Source organism: Lathamus discolor, chromosome 6, assembly GCF_037157495.1.
Source record: "Lathamus discolor isolate bLatDis1 chromosome 6, bLatDis1.hap1, whole genome shotgun sequence".
Lineage (NCBI taxonomy): Eukaryota > Metazoa > Chordata > Aves > Psittaciformes > Psittacidae > Lathamus > Lathamus discolor.
In genome coordinates, this window is record NC_088889.1 from 30751040 (window position 1) to 30769936 (window position 18897).

At 39.8% G+C, this 18897-nt stretch overlaps 1 protein-coding gene across 7 annotated transcripts in view; it reads left to right on the forward strand.

Annotated features, from left to right (window-relative positions):
* TC2N (tandem C2 domains, nuclear) overlaps nucleotides 1-18897 on the forward strand; it is a 32177-nt gene that overhangs the window by 9079 nt on the left and 4201 nt on the right. For 3 of the 7 annotated variants that reach the window (XM_065685678.1, XM_065685680.1, XM_065685679.1), the window contains 8 exons: nucleotides 6355-6481; nucleotides 7119-7349; nucleotides 10367-10531; nucleotides 13362-13453; nucleotides 13915-13990; nucleotides 15071-15171; nucleotides 16053-16169; nucleotides 17121-17333. In XM_065685678.1, the coding sequence (XP_065541750.1) occupies nucleotides 6415-6481; nucleotides 7119-7349; nucleotides 10367-10531; nucleotides 13362-13453; nucleotides 13915-13990; nucleotides 15071-15171; nucleotides 16053-16169; nucleotides 17121-17333 (1062 nt within the window). In that variant the 5' untranslated portion in view covers nucleotides 6355-6414. Of the gene's footprint in view, nucleotides 1-5404; nucleotides 5465-6354; nucleotides 6482-7118; nucleotides 7350-10366; nucleotides 10532-13361; nucleotides 13454-13914; nucleotides 13991-15070; nucleotides 15172-16052; nucleotides 16170-17120; nucleotides 17334-18897 lie in introns of all 7 variants that reach the window. The other 4 variants (XM_065685681.1, XM_065685682.1, XM_065685683.1 and 1 more) reach the window with 4 other exon arrangements.

An 18897-nucleotide genomic window follows, 5' to 3' on the forward strand; every position in this document is an offset into this window, starting at 1 on the left:
CGACATTGTTTCCTTTTCTACTACTGTTTAGGTTTATAAATAGCAACAAAAAATTGTGTCCTGTCTTTTCACATGCTCAGACCCACTTGAAGTGCCTGTCTTCCCTGTATGGATGATGCAAGTCAGACCTGCTTACAGTCCACCCCAAAATAGGGCTTTTTTTTTAAACCATGGGGTTTATTCCCATACAAAGACAGGCTGAGAAAATCGGGGCTGTTCAGCCTGGAGAAGAGAAGGTTGTGTGGAGACCTTATAGCAACCCTCCAATATTTGAAGGGGGCCTACAAGGATGCCAGAGAGGGACTCTTCATCAGAGACTGTAGTGATAGGACAAGGGGCAATGGGTTTAAATTTAAACAGGGGAGATGTAGGTTGGATATAAGGAAGAAATTCTTCCATGAGAGTTGTGAGGCACTGGAATAGGCTGCCTAAGGAAGTTGTGAATGTTCCATCCCTGGTGGTGTTCAAGGCCAGGTTGGACAGAGCCTTGAGCAACCTGGTCTACTAGAAGGTGCCCCTGCCCATGGCAAAGGGGTTGGAACTAGATGATTTTAAGGTCCTTTCTAACACAAACCATTCTATGATTTTATGATTCTATGCCTTTAGCAAGTGTATGCCTATGCATGACACGATGTGTGTAGTTGGGTGCATGTGCTGTCCTTGTTTCTACAGTAGCAAAGTACCTGGAAGCAAATTTCTCAAAACCATTGAAGCTGTTTAATCATGTTGACTGGTTTTGAGATGCAGTGGTCCCAGGCACCCCTCTTCAGACAAGGAGCTGTGCTCAGACTGGTGAGCAGCTCCCAGACGCTCTTCTGCAGAAATAAAACTCAAAACAGCTGGCCACGGGAGTTAAACCTTTTGCAGCATCTGCACTGTCAAAAGAGAATCCATCTGACCTGCATCAGGAGCAGCTTTTGCTGTGCTATGTTCCTGTTAATCTTCTGAGACCTGCAGGGGTACTGTTATGCAATTTGAAGGATATATATGGCTGGGGTTGACTGCGTTTCCTGGATATGAAAGGCAGAAGGGCACAGAGGTAGCATAAATGTGCTGTTTGGCTGAGGTGTGAACTGGCAAGCTTGAGCTCACTTTCTTCACAGGGCGAGATCCTGGGATGTTGCTATGTATTGTGGCTCTGCTGGGGTTACTGGAGCTATAGACACTTATGTCATTTGAGGATCTATCCCAAATTCTGAATAACAACTTTTATACCTCCTGCTTTGTGATGACTTCCTGCTACTAGAAATTTTGCTGTGATGTGTTTCTGGAATGCAGATCTGAGAATGTGTTTCATACATTTATCACTGGCAATAAATCTCATCACGTTTGAAACCTCTGGCTTAGCTAACTTTCCCAGTTTGACATCAGCTATTTCACCTTTGTATCTGTTGCATAGTTTTAAATGTGTTACCTGGTCAACTCCTATGGAGCACTGCTGCGTCTAGATGCTGTAAAACACATCGACAGCCTACAAACTTGTTGCAAAACACAGGCTTTTATCATAAGGCAGCAAAGACCTGAACTGTTTTTTCAGACTGCTTTCAGCTTTTAATATTTAATACTGCGATCATTCATTTTCTACCATGTTCTTTTTATTTAACGAGTTGTTGAAAATATTTACTTTCTTCTCCAAACAGCTCTGTCTTGTAATCATCCTGGAGGCATTTGGAACTGAAGTCTTTGATACTTTGTTTATCTGATTTTAGCTCATTCAAAATTTCTATCTGAGAAATCTGGAAATCATTAAGATAATTTATGTTCTCCATCTAAACCCATTAAAATAGTAGTGATTGTAATTGTCTAGGCTCAGTGTATGCGTGTGGTTGGTTTTTAAACTTTGTTGTTTCCAGGATGTTCAAATAACTTGGCTCTTCTTCTGCCTTGGTGTGGAAGAACTATTGCTGAGTTACATTTGATTATCTTATTTTGGCTTGATACTGGGAAGAGAGAAATAAAAAAGCTCACTGAAATCAGTGGAAAAATACCAAGGAAGCCATAGAGTTTGAGACAGAGTGACAAGATCTGGGTTCAGTTCCCTCTTCCACTGCAAATGATTTGATTGCTTGATCTCATTTATTTTGTCTGATAATCCGGGATAATTCTCCTTTTCTTCCTATCGTTTTCTCAGTCTAGTATCTCCAAAATGGAGGATGTCTTTGATGTATGCATATTGCCTAATAAAAATTGACTTGAAAACTTAGAGGTGGGGTCAAAGAGTCCCAACTTCTTGTTAAGAAGAATGGTATTGCTGGAAGGTCAGTACTTTGGAATTTGGTGGTGCACCTAACAAACGTCTCTATAGTTCAGGTTTATTTGGTAAATTTCCAGGCAAATGCACATTAGTACAACCTTTTAACAACTCTTAAATGACACACTAAGGATTTTTGGGTAGCTGACACCCGCAAAAGTTTCTGGCATGTGGGAGAAGTGTAACCTTTGATAGAAATGTCAACCTCTGTCAAGATCATGAAATACTGGTTTAATTTTCTGCAAGATTTTTGTTCATTTTTGGTTAATTAAATATGCAACAGAACCTGATAAATTTCTCTTTGTCCCACGTGATTAAGATGAAACTTTTGCATGCAGTGAAAGTTGTGTAACTAACCTTAAGTAACTTGGGAAACAAAGATATGAGAAAATAAATGAACTGGATCCAAGCCATCTAATTTATTGCCAAGATGGCTCTTCCGAACTAAACCAAAAACCCTCATATATATTTATCTTTGTAGCTTAATGAAGTACAGAGATACTGTATTGAGACTATCCATGTTATGATTTCACAAACAAAGCAAAGTGCTCAAAGTGGAACGAGGGAGCACTGCATGTTGGTGATCTATCCCTCGGCAAATGCAGTCTTTTTTTTTTTTTTGTAATGGGGGTCTGGTAGAAGTCTAGGAACAAAAGCACAGATTTTGTCACTTAAACCATTACATTTTCAAGCTTAAAATATTGTAAACTTTTTTTTTCTTTTTTTTTTTTTTTTTTAAAAAAAGCCCTTTCTTGAAATGCAACAAGGGCAAGTAGAGAGTCTTGCATCTGGGGAAGAACAACCCCATGTACCAGTACAGGTTGGGGGGTGACCTGCTGGAAAGTAGTGAAGGGGAAAGGGACCTGGAGGTCCTGGTGGATAGGAGGATGACCATGAGCCAGCAATGTGCCCTTGTGGCCAAAAAGGCCAATGGCATCCTAGGGTGTAGTAGAAAGGGTGTGGTTAGTAGGTCAAGAGAGGTTCTCCTCCCCCTCTACTCAGCCTTGGTGAGGCCGCATCTGGAATATTGCGTCCAGTTCTGGGCCCCTCTGTTCAAGAAGGACAGGGAATTGCTTGAAGGAGTCCAGCGCAGAGCCACAAAGATGATTAAGGGAGTGGAACATCTCCCTTATGAGGAGAGGCTGAGGGAGCTGGGTCTCTTTAGCTTGGAGAAGAGGAGACTGAGGGGTGACCTCATCAATGTTTACAAATATGTAAAGGGTAGGTGTCAGGATGATGGAGCTAGGCTTTTTTCAGTGATATCCAGTGATAGGACAAGGGGCAATGGGTGTAAACTGGAACATAGGAAGTTCCACGTTAACATCAGGAAGAACTTCTTTACTGTAAGAGTGACAGAGCACTGGAACAGGTTGCCCAGGGGGGTTGTGGAGTCTCCTACATTGGATATTCAAGTTCCTGTGTGATGTACTCTAGGTTGCCCTGCTCTTGCAGGGGGGTTGGACTAGATGATTTTTTGAGGTCCCTTCCAACCCTTGGGATTCTGTGATTCTGTGAAAGGCAACTGTTATGACAGACTATTTACATTTGTTTATTTGCTTACATTAATGGCTTCAGCTAAATAGTTCTGGGGGAAAAAAAGATCACTACCATGAACTGAATCTTCTCTGATGCAGAAAAATCAATTTTTCCACTTTGTCTAGGTGGAAAGTGGGGTGGTTACTGACATTTTGGTTTCTTCACCAGCAGTAGTGAATAAATTCAATCTGGAAGTTTTGAAAGACTGTTTTGCCTGTGCAAACTGCCACTGAGGCTTATATATCATTGTTTCAAAGCTTAGAGCAAATGAAGCAGCTGTTTCAGCCCAGTTTAAACATGGTGAACAAGAGTAAAGCATGTTAACACCAGCTGTGTACTGATAACAGCTGGAAAGGAAACTCACTGCAAGGGAACCTTAAAGTAAACTTGTAGTTCTAGCAGGCTTAGGTATCATGAGCACGCCTATGAGGGAAGAGCAGCAGTGAAAATTTGATCCTTAGAAATGTGAAGAATGTCATGAGAAATTCGCTTGCCTCTTTTAGTGCCCCAGTATAAATGCAGAGCAGGTTCTGGAGTCCATGGCGTGGCCTCTGAAGATTTTTTGATGCAGATCTTGTACTGTACTTACACACATGGGCAATTTTGAGATCAGAGCAAATACTGAGTGCTGGATTCTGTTCAGAGTTATGGTGTCTGCATAGAAACTAAGCTGTAATCTCTTCAGTAGTATTCCCATTTTACAGAATAACATGTGCTATTCATATTCAGGCTACTTCTGAGGTTTTTTATGTTCTCTTGGATTTTGTTCATTTTCACCTATTGAGCAAAAAGAGCAGTATAAAACTAGAGGAAATAGTTAATGTCACTTAGTGGTAAAATCAGCAAAAAATATTCAGAGAAATTGTATTAAACCAAATATTCCCTTAGGTCCTTGTTGCAATAGAGTAATGGTTTACCTAGGTTTAGGTCTAACGGGAATACATTTTACGAATTGCCTTCTAATCAGTACTTTGTGATAACTCAGGATTAAGAATAATTCTGGAACAGTGATATAGTTATAATAATAAACCTTCATTATATTTCACATTAGTATTTTAAAGATACCAAGTTAATTCAAGACTTCCTCATGAAGCCACGTGCTCTCAGTGACTTTGCAAAACCTGTAAGGTAAAACATAACTAGCAATGTGGAGGTATTGTAGGGCGCGAAAGAGCAGGTCAGCAAGGATACGTTGTGTTTGGTAAGTATTTGCAAATTGATACATCTGTTGATAACTTTCAGTTGCTCCCTACCCATGGAAATAAATAATGTTAACACAAGAAAGCACATTTTCTAAGTTAGATGAAGTATCTGTAGCTTAATATCTCCACTTGGCATCCATCAGAATTTTGAGGGACTTTTAATGAAAGAAAAGTTTTGGGGATATTAGTGTTATTTCCACAGTATTTGTGTGGTTCCCTAGCTGTCTTTGAATACACATACAAGGAAAATGACGACACTGTTCAAGCTGCAGGTGGGAATGACTCCTGTGCTGGAGCACAGAAGCTTTCAGCAATTTCTTGCCATTGAGATAACTGAGTAAATGTGTCCATTTGTGTATAACTGTCATCTTCTATGCTTCCCCCCTTTCTCTTCTTGTTTTCTCCATCCCTTCAGCTAATATTTATGTGCTTCTTGGTGTCTTCTGACCTCCATGGAGTTGGAATCACATCTTGGGTATGTTCTACAAAGAACCTTGTGTACTTTAGGTACATGGAAAAGAACTAGACTTAGACAGCTAAAGTTTTGGACAGGAGGCAATGCAGCTGTCTTGAGTCCCTCTGAAAAGAGAACATAAGGATATGAATAAAGACATTTAAATGAGGCCAGTTAGCATTGTCATAAAGTTCTTTTAATGTTAACCAGCTGTTATAGATTTGTTCTCATTCTTTGGTAGATTACATGCCTCTTATTGTGCTGGAAGTCAGCGCTCTCTATTTCTGTATGCATAGCAGACAATAATATAATAAACCAAGTCTTCAGATTCATGTGTATACAATTATGAGAAAGCAGTAGTTCCTCAAAGAAGGCAATTTTGGCATAATTCATAACAAGTGTTTTTAAATGTGAAGATTGGAGTATGTTGAGTGAAAAATGTAAACGCGTACGGATGTATGTGCAAATAGCACATGAGTGAAAGAGGATGGGAGAAGCATGAACAAGGGGAATGGAATAAAAAGCACGTCTTGCAAATTACTTGACAAGACCAAATCAAAACAGCTGTAAGGCTGAATAAACTCCACCAGCCCAGTGATACACAGAAATATGAGAAGAATTTTAGTGTTCCCAAAAGACAGGGACCTGTCTGAGCAGGTCACTGAAAGTACTTGGATGCTGTATGTTAAACTTATCTCTTTCCTGTACTTTTACATAAAACATAATTTGTCTCGGTTAAGATCTGAGTAAATCTGATGGCTCTGATCCTTTTAGGACTGAAGTAACTTTCTCATTGACCCTGGGACTGTGTTCAATAAGCAGTCACGTATTAAATAACTGATAATATTGTATTTTGATTTCACGTATTCCCATCTGCCATAATTAATTAATTGGTTAATTGTGTTTTTCAGGTTTGATAGCTATACTGTATCTTTGATTGTGATCTCCTCTAAATTGCAACACTGAAAACAATGGCAATGGAATGTATAAAAGACTGCTGTAAATGGTGTTTCTGCATGGAAAAAGAAAAAAATTCTTGTGAGTTCTGACATAATGACATGAACTAAGGGTTTTGCTGTTCTGGCTTCATTAATTATGAGATTTCCCATTAGTAAAATGACTGTGTTACAACTGATAAGCTTGAATTCTTTTACGATATCCAAGATTCCTTCCATACCTCATCTGGAGATTGAACACACGCTTGTTAGTGTTGTGAACTGGAATTGGAACTGAAAAATAACACTTGTCTGAAGTCTGCTCCTTGCAGCCTAGAATGTTGTCCAAAAAAGCTAGCGTTTTACCGACGGTTGTAATTGTCTTGTATCTTTCAAACTCTAAGAGTGAATGCTTTGCTTTTTTTTTTTTTTTTCTTTTTTAAACTCTGTGGATTTGCACACATCTTAGATGTTCGAAGAACTCTCCTACAATACAAGTGTAGCTCTTGCGAGTAATCACTTAAGAGCAAGGTAGCTATAAATATAGAAGCTTGGAACAAGGAATTTGGATCAGTGCAGGTGTCATGAGGATGAGTATCTTTTCCAGGTGCTAGTCCTGAATACTAGTAAAACTGAACACTAGCAGTAAGGTATCAAGCAGAGATCCTGTGAAGTTCATAATATTGCTCAAAACTTAATACACATGTGGACTGTCTGTTTTTCTTGCGTTTTATTTTTAGCAGTTTCCATGGTGAAGGAATCTGAAGCAGCAGCCGCAAGCAAGCCAGCTATTGTAGAGAAGCCTCCATTGTCTTCCGTGTCAGTGAAGCGTCAAGTTGGCTGTTCAGAGGATTATCTGCTTTCTAAACTGCCCCTGGATGGTCAGGAGGTACCATTTGTGGTCCCTCCATTCAAATTGGCCTATGTACAGCCAAAGAAACTTCCTAGTATCTCATATGGAGGGATTCAAGGTAAAATATAAACAGCATTGCTGAAATAGTTGTTTAGCTTATGCTACTCCTTGGAAGTTGTCAAGTATCCCTACTGAAAACATCTGTTTGCACAACTTTTCTAGAAGCCTGCTCCTGTTTCTTTTATCTCTGGACACCCAGAGAGGTTTTGGGAAGGATGGCTTCCCACTGTGAATCTCTGTGATGTTGCATAAATAAAACTGAAAGAAAGGAAAGACCTAACACATCCTAGTATACAGATGACTCAAGTAAAGAAGGAGGGTGGTCTGGCTTTCATGTTTAATGAACTGATATGCTTTAACATACTAACTCATCTTCCTTTTCAAATTTTTGCTAATAGACAGCATATACTACTACATGGTGGAATTTTTTGCCCCTACTCTTTCCTGCTCTGTTGCTCTTTGGAAGGCCAAGGGTCATGGATCTCAGTGGTATAAGGTTGCACATACTACTGGAATTCTTTGCTTCACAACAGTCTTATGCTTCAACCTCTACCAGTTAGTCCCATGCTTAGACTGCCAAAATGATGTACGTGCAATTTAGGCACAGTGGCATTTTCAAAGAATAGGAACCTGGCCCAGTAACATGAGTTTCAGGTCATATGCTATTGCTAGGTTGTTGATCCTGCCAGGGTATGCTTAGAATTAAGTAAGGGAAAATTCTGGCACAGGGGCATACCTGAATGGTTGTTTTCTCTAGAGTTGCTTTGCTTCGAGGCTGTGGTAAGCTTTCAGTCCCATGTGGTTGTATTTCTTTTCTGAAGGTGGAAACCTTAGTAACTGAAAAAAAGTCAACCATATGTTGCATAATAACCAGTGCAGTACTACCTAACTGCTTTGTGTTTGTGTGATTTTACTGCCACACTTCTCTGTTCTCTCTAGGTCCTTGTTGTTGTTTCTTTTCTCCTCCTGCAAGGCTATTGCCAAACTGCCTCCTCACCCATCCCTGCTGGTAACAATGGCACCAGAACCAGGCTAATCAGTTTAGCAGAGCTTTTTGGTATAAATTGGCCATTCTGTATCTAATCTGGTTAGTGGTTTTTTTTTTTTTGTGAGGTCTGCTTCACCAGACATGGACACGTGACCTAATAGCTGGAGGTAGAACATGTGAGGCCCTCATCTCTGAGCCTGACCTCTGTTAGCCTCCTACTTGCCTGCTATTTCAGTAGCTGGCTCTTGAAAAAACCACCATACTTGGACAAGGTACAGGCATGCAGGACATGGTCCTGGTAATCCCCTTTCTAACTGCGTCTGGGCTCAGGCTCTGCCTTGCTTTGTCCAACCTTATCCTCAAGATAGTGTACAGAGAAGTCTGTCAGGACTGCGAATTCTGCTTTATCATCATTTCTGAAGGACCTGGTGAACAGAGTGGCCCTTAGGCTATAAACCTAGTAGATCTTCTAGCAAGATGACCTGACTGTTTATGATTGTCTCTCTTCAGCAAATATTTTAAATTCTTGAACAAATATTTGAAAAGTGGCTCTTATGTCAAGCAGGCAACTGCCATTCCTCTTTCCAAATATAAATACATCTTTTTTAAGCTTCATTAAAGTTCTGTTTAAAAAATGCAAAGTTTACTTTTTAGGGAGATTTACTAAACACATTGAAGTGTGCTGTCATTCTCTCTTCGTATTAGCCAAAGTGTATTAAGAAAATAAAAAATTGTGTTTGGAGTATTTGCCTCTTAGGCCACTGTTAAATGTCTGTAAAAGTCCAAGTTCTGCTCTCAGTTCTGCTCCATTTTCTGTGCATGTCTGACCATTTTCTTGTAGTGAAACTGAACATGCTCAGTGTTAATTCTTGGAAACCCTTCTGAAAGCAATTAAGCTCTGGCAGCTTTCCTCTTTAGTGCTCACTGCAGCGTGTCTCATGCTGTCACAGAAGTAAGCTAGCAGGAAGAAGTGTGCTCCTGGTCTGGAACACTGGCTTTTCCATCATCTTCTATGTAGCAGTTCTTTGTGGCCTCACTTCTAGCATTCATCCTGATTCACATCATACTCAAGCCCATTATACTTGAATTAATGCTTTATCCTCTCTCACGTTCCATCTCACTGTTTTAGTTATTCTTGGTTACTTACTTTTACTAACACTTGGTGGAAAGGATTTTACAGCAATAATAGTTTGCCTCTTATGGTACAACACACTTCCAGAATTGAAGGCACTTGATAATGGGGTAAAGAACTTTTTAACAGATGGGTTGAAGTCCAGGAAGGTGAAGTGAAGGAAGCAAATGCCAGAGCTTTTCAGAGTCCAGGTCACCCCATCCCTGTTCTCTATTGTACTGTTATATGCAGCTTATTTTTGCTCCAGACAGACAAAATGAAGCACTAGAGCAGTGTTCTTTACTGTTCTGCTGACTGAGACATGTACGTTTTTTTCCAAAATGATTATAAATAAAAGAAAGAAAAATAGGGCAGCTGTGCTGTAATGGGCTGAGTAAAGGGCTGGGATTCAAGCAGTCTCATATCTGTCTACTTGTGCCTCAGCCAACAATTCAAGTCATTTTGGACCAGTGATCTTACCACTGACAGACTTCCTATGGAAATTGGATGACAGGGAGACTGTAGTCACAAGTTGCATTATCTTTCCATACAAGACCCTCCTGAAGGTTTGGGGGTCCATTAGCTGAGTGGGAATGTACTGAGAGTAGGTAGCCAAATAAGTCAGAGGTTTTCTATACACATGGCCCTGCTTTTGCTGTTGATTTCTATCTTGCTGTCTGGTTTTGGAGCCTTCTGTATTTTAACTAGTTAGGCATTTATTGTGGAACTCCAAGACAGGGTATGCATAGCTTTTTATGGCCAATTTAATTCCTGTGTTTGCAGGCACACTGTGGAAATCTGACATACTGTGTATGTGTGTTTTCTTTACTTTTACTTCTTTCTTTCCTTTTCCTGAAGTAGATAATATTGAAATATTTTGTCTTTTGCCCTGAAGGCAATCTGCCTGCTTTCTGAAGCCAGGCAGCATGTGTTATGTCTGGAACTATTGCATTTGATATTTACTTGTGCACTGCAGAATCTGCCAGAGCCTCATTTGGTGACCGGAAAGCAGAAATGCACGGCGTGTACCAGTGGCCCCACTATGACGTGTATAACCCATTCTATTTGGAGCAGCGGGTTTCGCCAGATCTGATTAGGCGCTTCCAAGCAAAATCAGATAATAGGAAATTATATGGATCAGGTGAGAAGGATTGCACCCTCATTTTTCTGTCTTTCTCTCTTTCCCAGGGTTTACTGGTTAGAGAAAAAAGCCATTAGCCTACAGAAGACGTGTTTGGTTATAGCAGTTCTCAAACTAGTCTGTATGTTATAGATGCTTCTTGGTTGGTGAATCAGTCTGTGGAGCCAGTTCTGCTTGATTTCCAGCTGCACTGTTATTTTCTGTCTTTTGAGGGCTTAACAAGGCTTGCATGCATCACATGAAGGTAGACAAATTGGCAAGGCAAGTTAGTGTAGCTGCCTGTGATCTCAAACAGGATGCAGTACTGCATATTCCAGTTACCAGTAATAGGAGTGAGGGAGATGGAAAAAGGAAGTCAGGCAGTATGTTGAGTGGAGGAATGCATGAGGAGTGCATATGGAGAGAAGAACAAGCACCAAAAAAACATCCAGAAGTAGATTATAAGAACAGGTGCGAAATGGGAAGCGATGCTATATGCCAGCTTTTCTGTAGTTTGCTTTTGAAGGTGCAGAAATGTCCCCACTTCTGATTGCAAGTGTTTAAGAATGGGGGAGGGCTGTGAGATAGTAAAAGTTCAGCTAGAAAGTGTTTAGCTATCTAGGTAAAAGTTTACTTCTGTGCTGTTCATTAGTATATGTATCCTATAATGAATACTGTTTAGATTAAAGTAAATGACTAAGTGTTGCTTGCTGTAAGTGACTGCTAAGGCAAACACATTCAGAAAACTCATGCAGTCAAAGAACTCTACACACCTCTATTGAATCAGAAGCTGGCAACAATGTGCATTTTAAAAGATGTTTTAGTTAGAATGGTATAGCATGCTTCTTATACAGCTGGGGAAAATATCTCTGTGGCTTGTTTTAAAAATAATTCTGAATCACCATAGAGACTACGTGAGAAGACTACTCCATTTATTTTCTTTTTAAGAGAACAAAACGCACATAGCATTTCAGCCACCTCTAACGCATATGGTTTCGCTAGGCTTTGTAAGCACCTGTGGTGGGAGCCAAATGGGTTTTATAAACTGTCTTGAATTTTTCCTTCAGTTCATCATCTCTTATGTTTTCCTTCAAGCTAAGCAAGCGCTTCACTAGTTTTGCCTTAGTAAGCTTAAGTATAAGAAAAGTCGCTTAAGTGTGTCTAGAGCGCAGTTCTAAAAGGTCTTCTTCCTCCAGAGTTTTTTTGACAACTCTTTCAGAACCTACATGATTCTCTTCATGTGCATCTATAGACTAATTAAGCAAAACTCTAAGCCTGTTTTGTTGCAGCAAGTGCTATGATACTATTGGGGGGGGCGGGGCTTAGAAAAGAATGTGTTTATTTGGAAGGTATGAAGTGAAATTCTTGAATTTTCATGTGAAGCCCTCTCCCTATGTTCTTTGAAAACATTAAGCAGCTTTAACAGATGCAGCAGATTGTACTGTCTTTAAAGCATTTTGGTGATTTGTAACCTGTAGGCTCAAGTGGATGTTTCCCAGTAAGCTGTGAAAGTCATGAGTACTGAATATGGAATGAGTTTTCATCACCGTAATAAATTTCAAATTAACTAATGTGCTGGACTCTACTACTTGCTCCCATTATATCAAACAAGATTTCTAGGCTTCACATGATATTGTAGCGGTACTGCTACACCAGACTTCATGAACAACTCAGCCCTTTCATGTCATGCACGGAAGAGAATTTGGAGCTTGTGCCAGCCATACAGATCTTCATTATATTTTATCTAAATTATTATGTTACTTTCCTTTTCCTCCTATGAGTTCTCAAAATTATCTTTATCTTTTGTTCTCTTTTTCTTCCTTGGGAAAAGAAAGATTTGTTCTTTATTGTCATTATCTTACAAGAAGCATAATTGTTTTTTTCTTTTGATAGCAATAGAAAGGGAAATAAATTTTCAGTAACAAGTGATGTAATTCTGTTAAGCTATGATCAGTGAGTTGTAATGGAAGTCTTCTGAAATATTGTAACAATTCTGAAATACTGTAACGCAGCATTGCGAGGAAAAGCCATTCATTGCATCAGGTAGTCCCAGAAGTTAAACCATACTGCTTTCAGTTTTGAAGCTGGGAGGCTTTAAAAATCTCTTGAACATTATTGGAGTCAGCAAAGATTCCTGAAACAGTGGCACTAGTTCAGCTCTCATTTTCTACTGGTGCTACATATTACGCACAGACAATGTGCTCAAGCTCTGTGTTGCTTCGAGGTCAAAAGAAAACTGATAGGCTCTGTTTAACCACCTCCAACTGCTGAGGAAACGATCCTTCTATAAAATACAGATATTGCCTTTTTGCTGTAACAAGTACATGCTATCTTAGAGTTAAGACTTGCTTCACCTGAGATCTGGGAAGAGTGCAGGTTATGGTGCTCTGACACTGTGATCAGTAAAGCCAGGGAGATGAGGACAAGTTTAGCAGGCAGCATGTTTTTACACTGGGATGTTAACTGTGGAAAAATTTTAAAAAGGAGACGAAGCTAGGCCCAAGTTCTGGCTGACTATATTTAGAGACAAGGCTTTCTGTTTGGCTAAAGCATCTACAAAAACAACCAGTTCTCTTGAGGAAATAACTTTGAGGCAGGCTTCCCATTCCACCAGTGCTACCACTGTGACCAAGTAAGTTCAAACTATTTCAAAGATGGAATTGATTAAGATATTTTAATGGCTTGTTCTCTCTTGAAAAGGGGAAGCAGGGAAAGGTGCTGACATCCCTCCTTAGGTATTTAGCTAGTTTTCAATCCTACCATACGTCTACTTAAATGTTAAAAAAGCTTCTTAATTTTTTTTCTAGCAACATTGCTTACATGATTTGTATTGTTCGCTTTGTCTTTTTAGTGAGTGACTTGAGATCCAGTGCTTTGCCTGGATCACTTGATGTAAGTCGTTCAATGTTTGATCTCAGAAGCCCACCTCACCGCTTCATGAAGGTGAGTTCCCCTTGTAACTTAGGTTATACTGAAAACTCAGCTTACTTGGTATATCTGTTCCTGTTGCATTGTGTTTTCAAAGTAAACACTGATGGCCATTGAACTATGCACTGGAAAGACTAGGGGGAAAAGTTCAGTGTCTTGACCAACTTCAAGAGGCTCTTTCCTGATGTCTCCTCTGAGTACTGGTGTTTTGGCCCAACGGGCTGTTGAGAAACCTGAGTAGTCTGTTAGGCATGCCAAGACAGACAAGAGGTTATGGTTCTGAGCTGGCCATATGTATCCTGTCATTGTGTTAAAGTAGTAATTCCATGCTGCTGGATAAAGAGATCGGTAGGGAATGAGACAATTATTTGAAATTGGGTGTTGCTTGCTTTTTATCATGTCTTGTCTGAGGGTAGAATCTCTCTGGGTTTTTACATTTGTTGCCCAGAATGAAGTGACTTTATTTTTGCCTCCAGAGATACGATTCATTATCCAGTGTACCCAGCAGTACCTCTTCCAGGAAGGATTCACAAGGCAGTAACAGGAGTCTGGGTAATATTTAGTTTGTTTTCCTTGTAATGAAATAATTCCCTTTGCACTTGAAACATTAAGTTGTCTCTGCTGTTGATGGGAGAGAGTGTTTGTTTTGTGTATATTTTTTGTTTGAGGTTTGTTTTTTAGGGTTGGGTTGGTTTTTTTAGGTGACTGATTACAAGTCAATTTGGAGACTACTTCACAATTCGAAATGTAGAGTTTGGGACTTGCGCTTCCTATCATCAGGAGATTGAACAAATGAGCCTTCAAGGAGTTCTCAAATGCTTTTGAAAAAATCACCCCTGGGTTTACTACCTCAGTGAAGTGCAGAACTGCAGATGTTCTGTTAGGAACAAATGCAGCACCTTGGTCACAGTTCTAGTCCTTTTTTATGTATCAGTGTTTTTCTGTGCGAAGTACCTGGAATCCAATGCCCATATTTACACTGAGAATTAGGAAAGAATATTACATGCAAACCTAGTATGTTTATTTATGAAAAAATACTGAAGTGGAGATACTGCAAAATAAACCCTCAAAAATTAATCAAGTCAAAGCAGAACTGACCCTGCTGGCAGACAGAATTTCACCCAGTCTCCTCAAAAAGAAGACTGGAGGGGCAATGACCCAGTTTCAGTTATGCCAGAGAAACACTGGATGTTAAATTGTTCTTCTGACTTGGAGAAATGCACAATAGTAATATGTTTATTAAACTGGAACTGAAATCTGACAAAGATAAAAAGCAGACAAGTTTACAACCTGAAGAGTGGAAGTGATCGATCTAAGGGAAGTGATAAGATTATAAACGTGTCTCAAGCATATGCTTTTTTTCCCTTCTAAAAGTTTTCAGGTACAACACAAGTTACAGAATTCAATATTGATAACTGAGGTAAACATGAAGGCTTCTAGCTATGCAGGTCAGGCTACGGGACTTCATGGATATTTTGTCCTTAAAATGTAGGTATTAAGGTATTTCACCCTTATTTTGAGAGAAGTTTTCAAGGATAGGCAGTCCACCTACTAACAAGTTCCCTTATTCTTGGAATGAACTTCTAAAATACTGCATTACTTTCAAAAACACTCATTGGCTTTCTTCCATAGATACTATAACATTATCAGGTGATGAACGAGACTTTGGAAGATTGAATGTGAAGTTGTGTTATGTTTCTTCTGTAGAACAGATCTGGATCACAGTTTCACATGTAAGCAAATATAAATAACTTGATTGTTATTTACTCAAGTATCTATTTTACTAAGTGATAATTCTCATTAAATTTGCCTCCCTGTTACATTAAGGAATACTTCTAGGAGAAAAAGAAAATTACTTCTAAGTATTAATATAAAAAAAAAGTTCAGTCTAATGTAATATTGGGCTTCATTCAAAGTATCTTCCTCTCCTTCTCCCACCCATTTCCCCCCCACTCCCCCTGTTGCAATCTCTGTTCTGCTGCAATAAGTAGTAGAAAGTATAAAAAGTTTAATCTAACTCTGTATGTTACTATACATATGTTCTGATTGTGGAGTGAGGAACTGTTCAGCACAGGTAAGAAAGATGAGCTCGTCATAGGCTGGTCCTGCTATGGAAATTTGGAGGCAGCTAATTGGAGCTATTTTGGAGGCAGCATTTAACAGATTTTAACAGTTCCTTCAGGGCAGAACCGTAACAACACTTCGAGGACATGTAACTTCTTGTGGCTTTTTTGTTAGCTAATGTGATATTGTTTTGCTGGCTGGTTTATGATTTTCCAGGAACTATGAATAATTTTTAGGCAGTGGAAGTTTGAGTAGTCAGAAATCCTCATAACTACATCAAGTGATAAATAATACATAAGGGATTTCATGATTTATCTGTTGTCAAATCGCCACATAGTGAAATCATTAAAATCTACTGAACAATTTTTTACCCTCTGGTTGTAAAAAAATTAATTATTAAAAGATCTGAAGTGATGCAATCATTACATTGGCTCTGATTTACAGTCAGTACTACAGAAATTAAGCAGAGTTCTAGAACAGTGTAGAAGACTCTTGGTTCTCTGAAGGCCAGAGTCTTACGTTGTCTAAAATGACTTTTTCAATGTTACAGTGCAAAGACCTAAGCTGGCCTTCTAGCTGTGGGGAACATCCTCGTATCTATGTCAAGGGAATTCTCACACTGCCCAAACCAGTGCATTTCAAATCTTCTGCCAAGGAAGGGTGTATTGTAAGTAAAAGCAAGAAAAACCACAATGAAATCTTTTCCCCAAAGAAATCAAAGTGAAATGTAAATATGTTTGGTTTATGGGTTGGGTTTTTTTGTTTCATTTTTTGTTTGTTGGGTTTTGGTTTTTTTTTTTTTTGTTGGGTTGGTTGGTTTTGGTTTTTGTGGGTTTTTTTCACTCCTATGCCATATTTGCTGTGGTAGTTGTCTAACTTTGGGTTATTTCTCCCCACCTCTCCCAGGCCCCCTTCTCAAAATCCTGTTAAAAGCCTTGTTCCACTTCCTCCCCTTATATATCCTCTCTTGCATTGTACTGTTGCCCTCCTTCTCTCCCAGGTCAGCAGGACAGATATGCTCATAGGGGACTGAACCATGAGCTGCTGGCCTTGGCAACTCAGTTGTTGGGACTGGAGGAAGACTGGGCATACCTGTAGGTGCACATTCACCCCAGGGAAGGTAGATATAGTACTGCTTCTCAGGGCAGGAGATGAAGTTCATACTTCCTTTCTACAGAAGGTAGTAAGAATTGGTTGCATGGGACAAGACTCCTGCTAGTGTCAGTAAGTGAATATTAAGGGGGTGGAAGGTAAAGCAACATAAAACTCCCCTAATGTGAGTCAGAGGCAAAAGAAACAAAATTAGCAGGAGAGACAGAAGCAAAAGGCCACAGAGGAATTTGCTCTGACAATGTGTATATGCTGTTGTAAAGCTCCAGAAGAGATGGCCTCAACTCATTATGGTAGTGAAAAATAATAGAGAGCTTTGTCCCTGCCAGGGTGTGAGAATGAGGTGGTGAGTCTGTGGGGACTTACCACTGCAAAAGCACACTTTCCATAGCAACCTAAAATGGTAGCTGGGAGCAGTAGCTATAGGACCAAGAAGCCTTAGTTTTTAGGGTTTGAGTTGAGTGTGACTCTTATGGTGGTGATGTTACCCCTCTGTTTTTCCTTCTAGGATATGGAATTTATGGAAACTTTTGTATTTGCTATTAAACTGCAAAGCCTGCAGGCTGTCCGACTGGTATTTAAAATCCAGACACAGAGTCCCAGGAAAAAAACAATTGGAGAGTGCTCGTTGGCACTGCGGGAGCTCAGCTCGGAGGAATCAAGTCATTGGCTGGATATATCTCCTCCTTCCAAGGCACCTGTAAGTGCCAGTGCTGCAAAAGTATGTTGCTGTGTCAACTAGAAAGAGTTGCTGGGAATGAAAGTAAAGTAATTTAGTAGTAATTTAATATTAACACAATTGGGGGGGGGGGTGTCTCTTTTTCTTTTCTTTTTATCCTTTTTTAGGTTTTTTTCTTCCCCTCATCCCTCCTCTCCCCCGCCCTGTTCTTGGGGAAAGGCATTTTGATGGGGAAAAAATGCAGACTGTAGCTGTTCTGGTCATAAACTGCAGCTGTTTCTGGGAAAAGACTAGAGCAAGCTCTTCCACACCATGGCTTGCAGTTTGAGGGAGCAGTGTTCTGGGGAAATGTTCAGCAATGTACACGAGGTAATTGCCTTTTCTGACCCAAAAAGTGTCAGAAGATCCTTAGGACTCACAGCAAGAGCTCAGAGCAAATGGAATCTGTTTTTGTTATGGAAGAAAAGTGCCAAGATCTTCAGTGGCTTGAAACTGCAGAGATAGCTATATATTTAATGTTCAGATTCCATGCTGTGAAGTAATAATTCAGGCAGTTCATTTCCATTAGCGTAATAAGAAGCAGGTGGCTTTCACAGCAGGATTACCTTTCCCCCTACCCTCACTTTGTTTGTTTCTTCAACAGATTGTGTCTAGACATTTGTATTTGCAACAAATTAAACTTGAATTAGCAATTCAAAAGCAAATTTTATCTAAGTGTGTCTGGGTAGTATGAATGATACTCTTGATTTCTAACGTAAGTTACACTTGACATTTTTTAGTTCCAACAAGAATAACCATATTGCTTCAAAAGTCATAAGCTTAAGTGAAAGAGGAAGCTGTTTTAGAAACTGCTTCATCCCAGTGTAAAATCCTGTATCACCTCATGGTTTCTCTCTCTCTGTTGGCTTTCTTCACCATTGTTTCTAAGAGCCCTCCAGACACTGCTGGAATCCATCCCTGTACTACCCTGTCAGGCAGCAAGTACTCTACTTGCCAATAGAGAGCCAAAGCTCAGTTGAGTAAGTGGCTTCTTCTCAGGGTTACACAGAAGTTTTGTGGCTGAGCTGCAAAGAGAATTTGGGTCTCTTCGATGAGCTGGAGCCTGACTTCACTGTTACTGACCTGTTGCTCTCTTACTTGGTACCTTTTGCTTCGCTGCAGTCCATTAAAACTTTAAGTGAACTAGGCCTAGCAGAATCTTTTTAAATGGAGGTTGTCAGGAAACCTGGGTCTCCGTTGACCTTCTCCTGCTGTTCTTAAGTGCTCAGAGTACATTAGCATCTGACAGGAGAGTAATGAGGATGCCTCAATGCACCCTTGCATCTAGAAAAAATACTATAAATTATAAAATACAAAAATGCAGGCTGGAGCTTTCAGTACAGTCAGAGTGTAGGGGGTGTGTATGTACCTAGGCACGTAAAACCCAAGTACTTCCATAACATAGGAAACACCACAGCATGCAGTCACCCTTTTATTCATAACATTAAGTGATGGGGTCTCGTATCTATAGAAAGCATTGCTTATATTTGCATGTTGCAAAATTCAGAAGTTTGGGAAAAGAACTCCGAACGTTTTTTGCACTAGAGGAGTCTCTCACTTCCACACC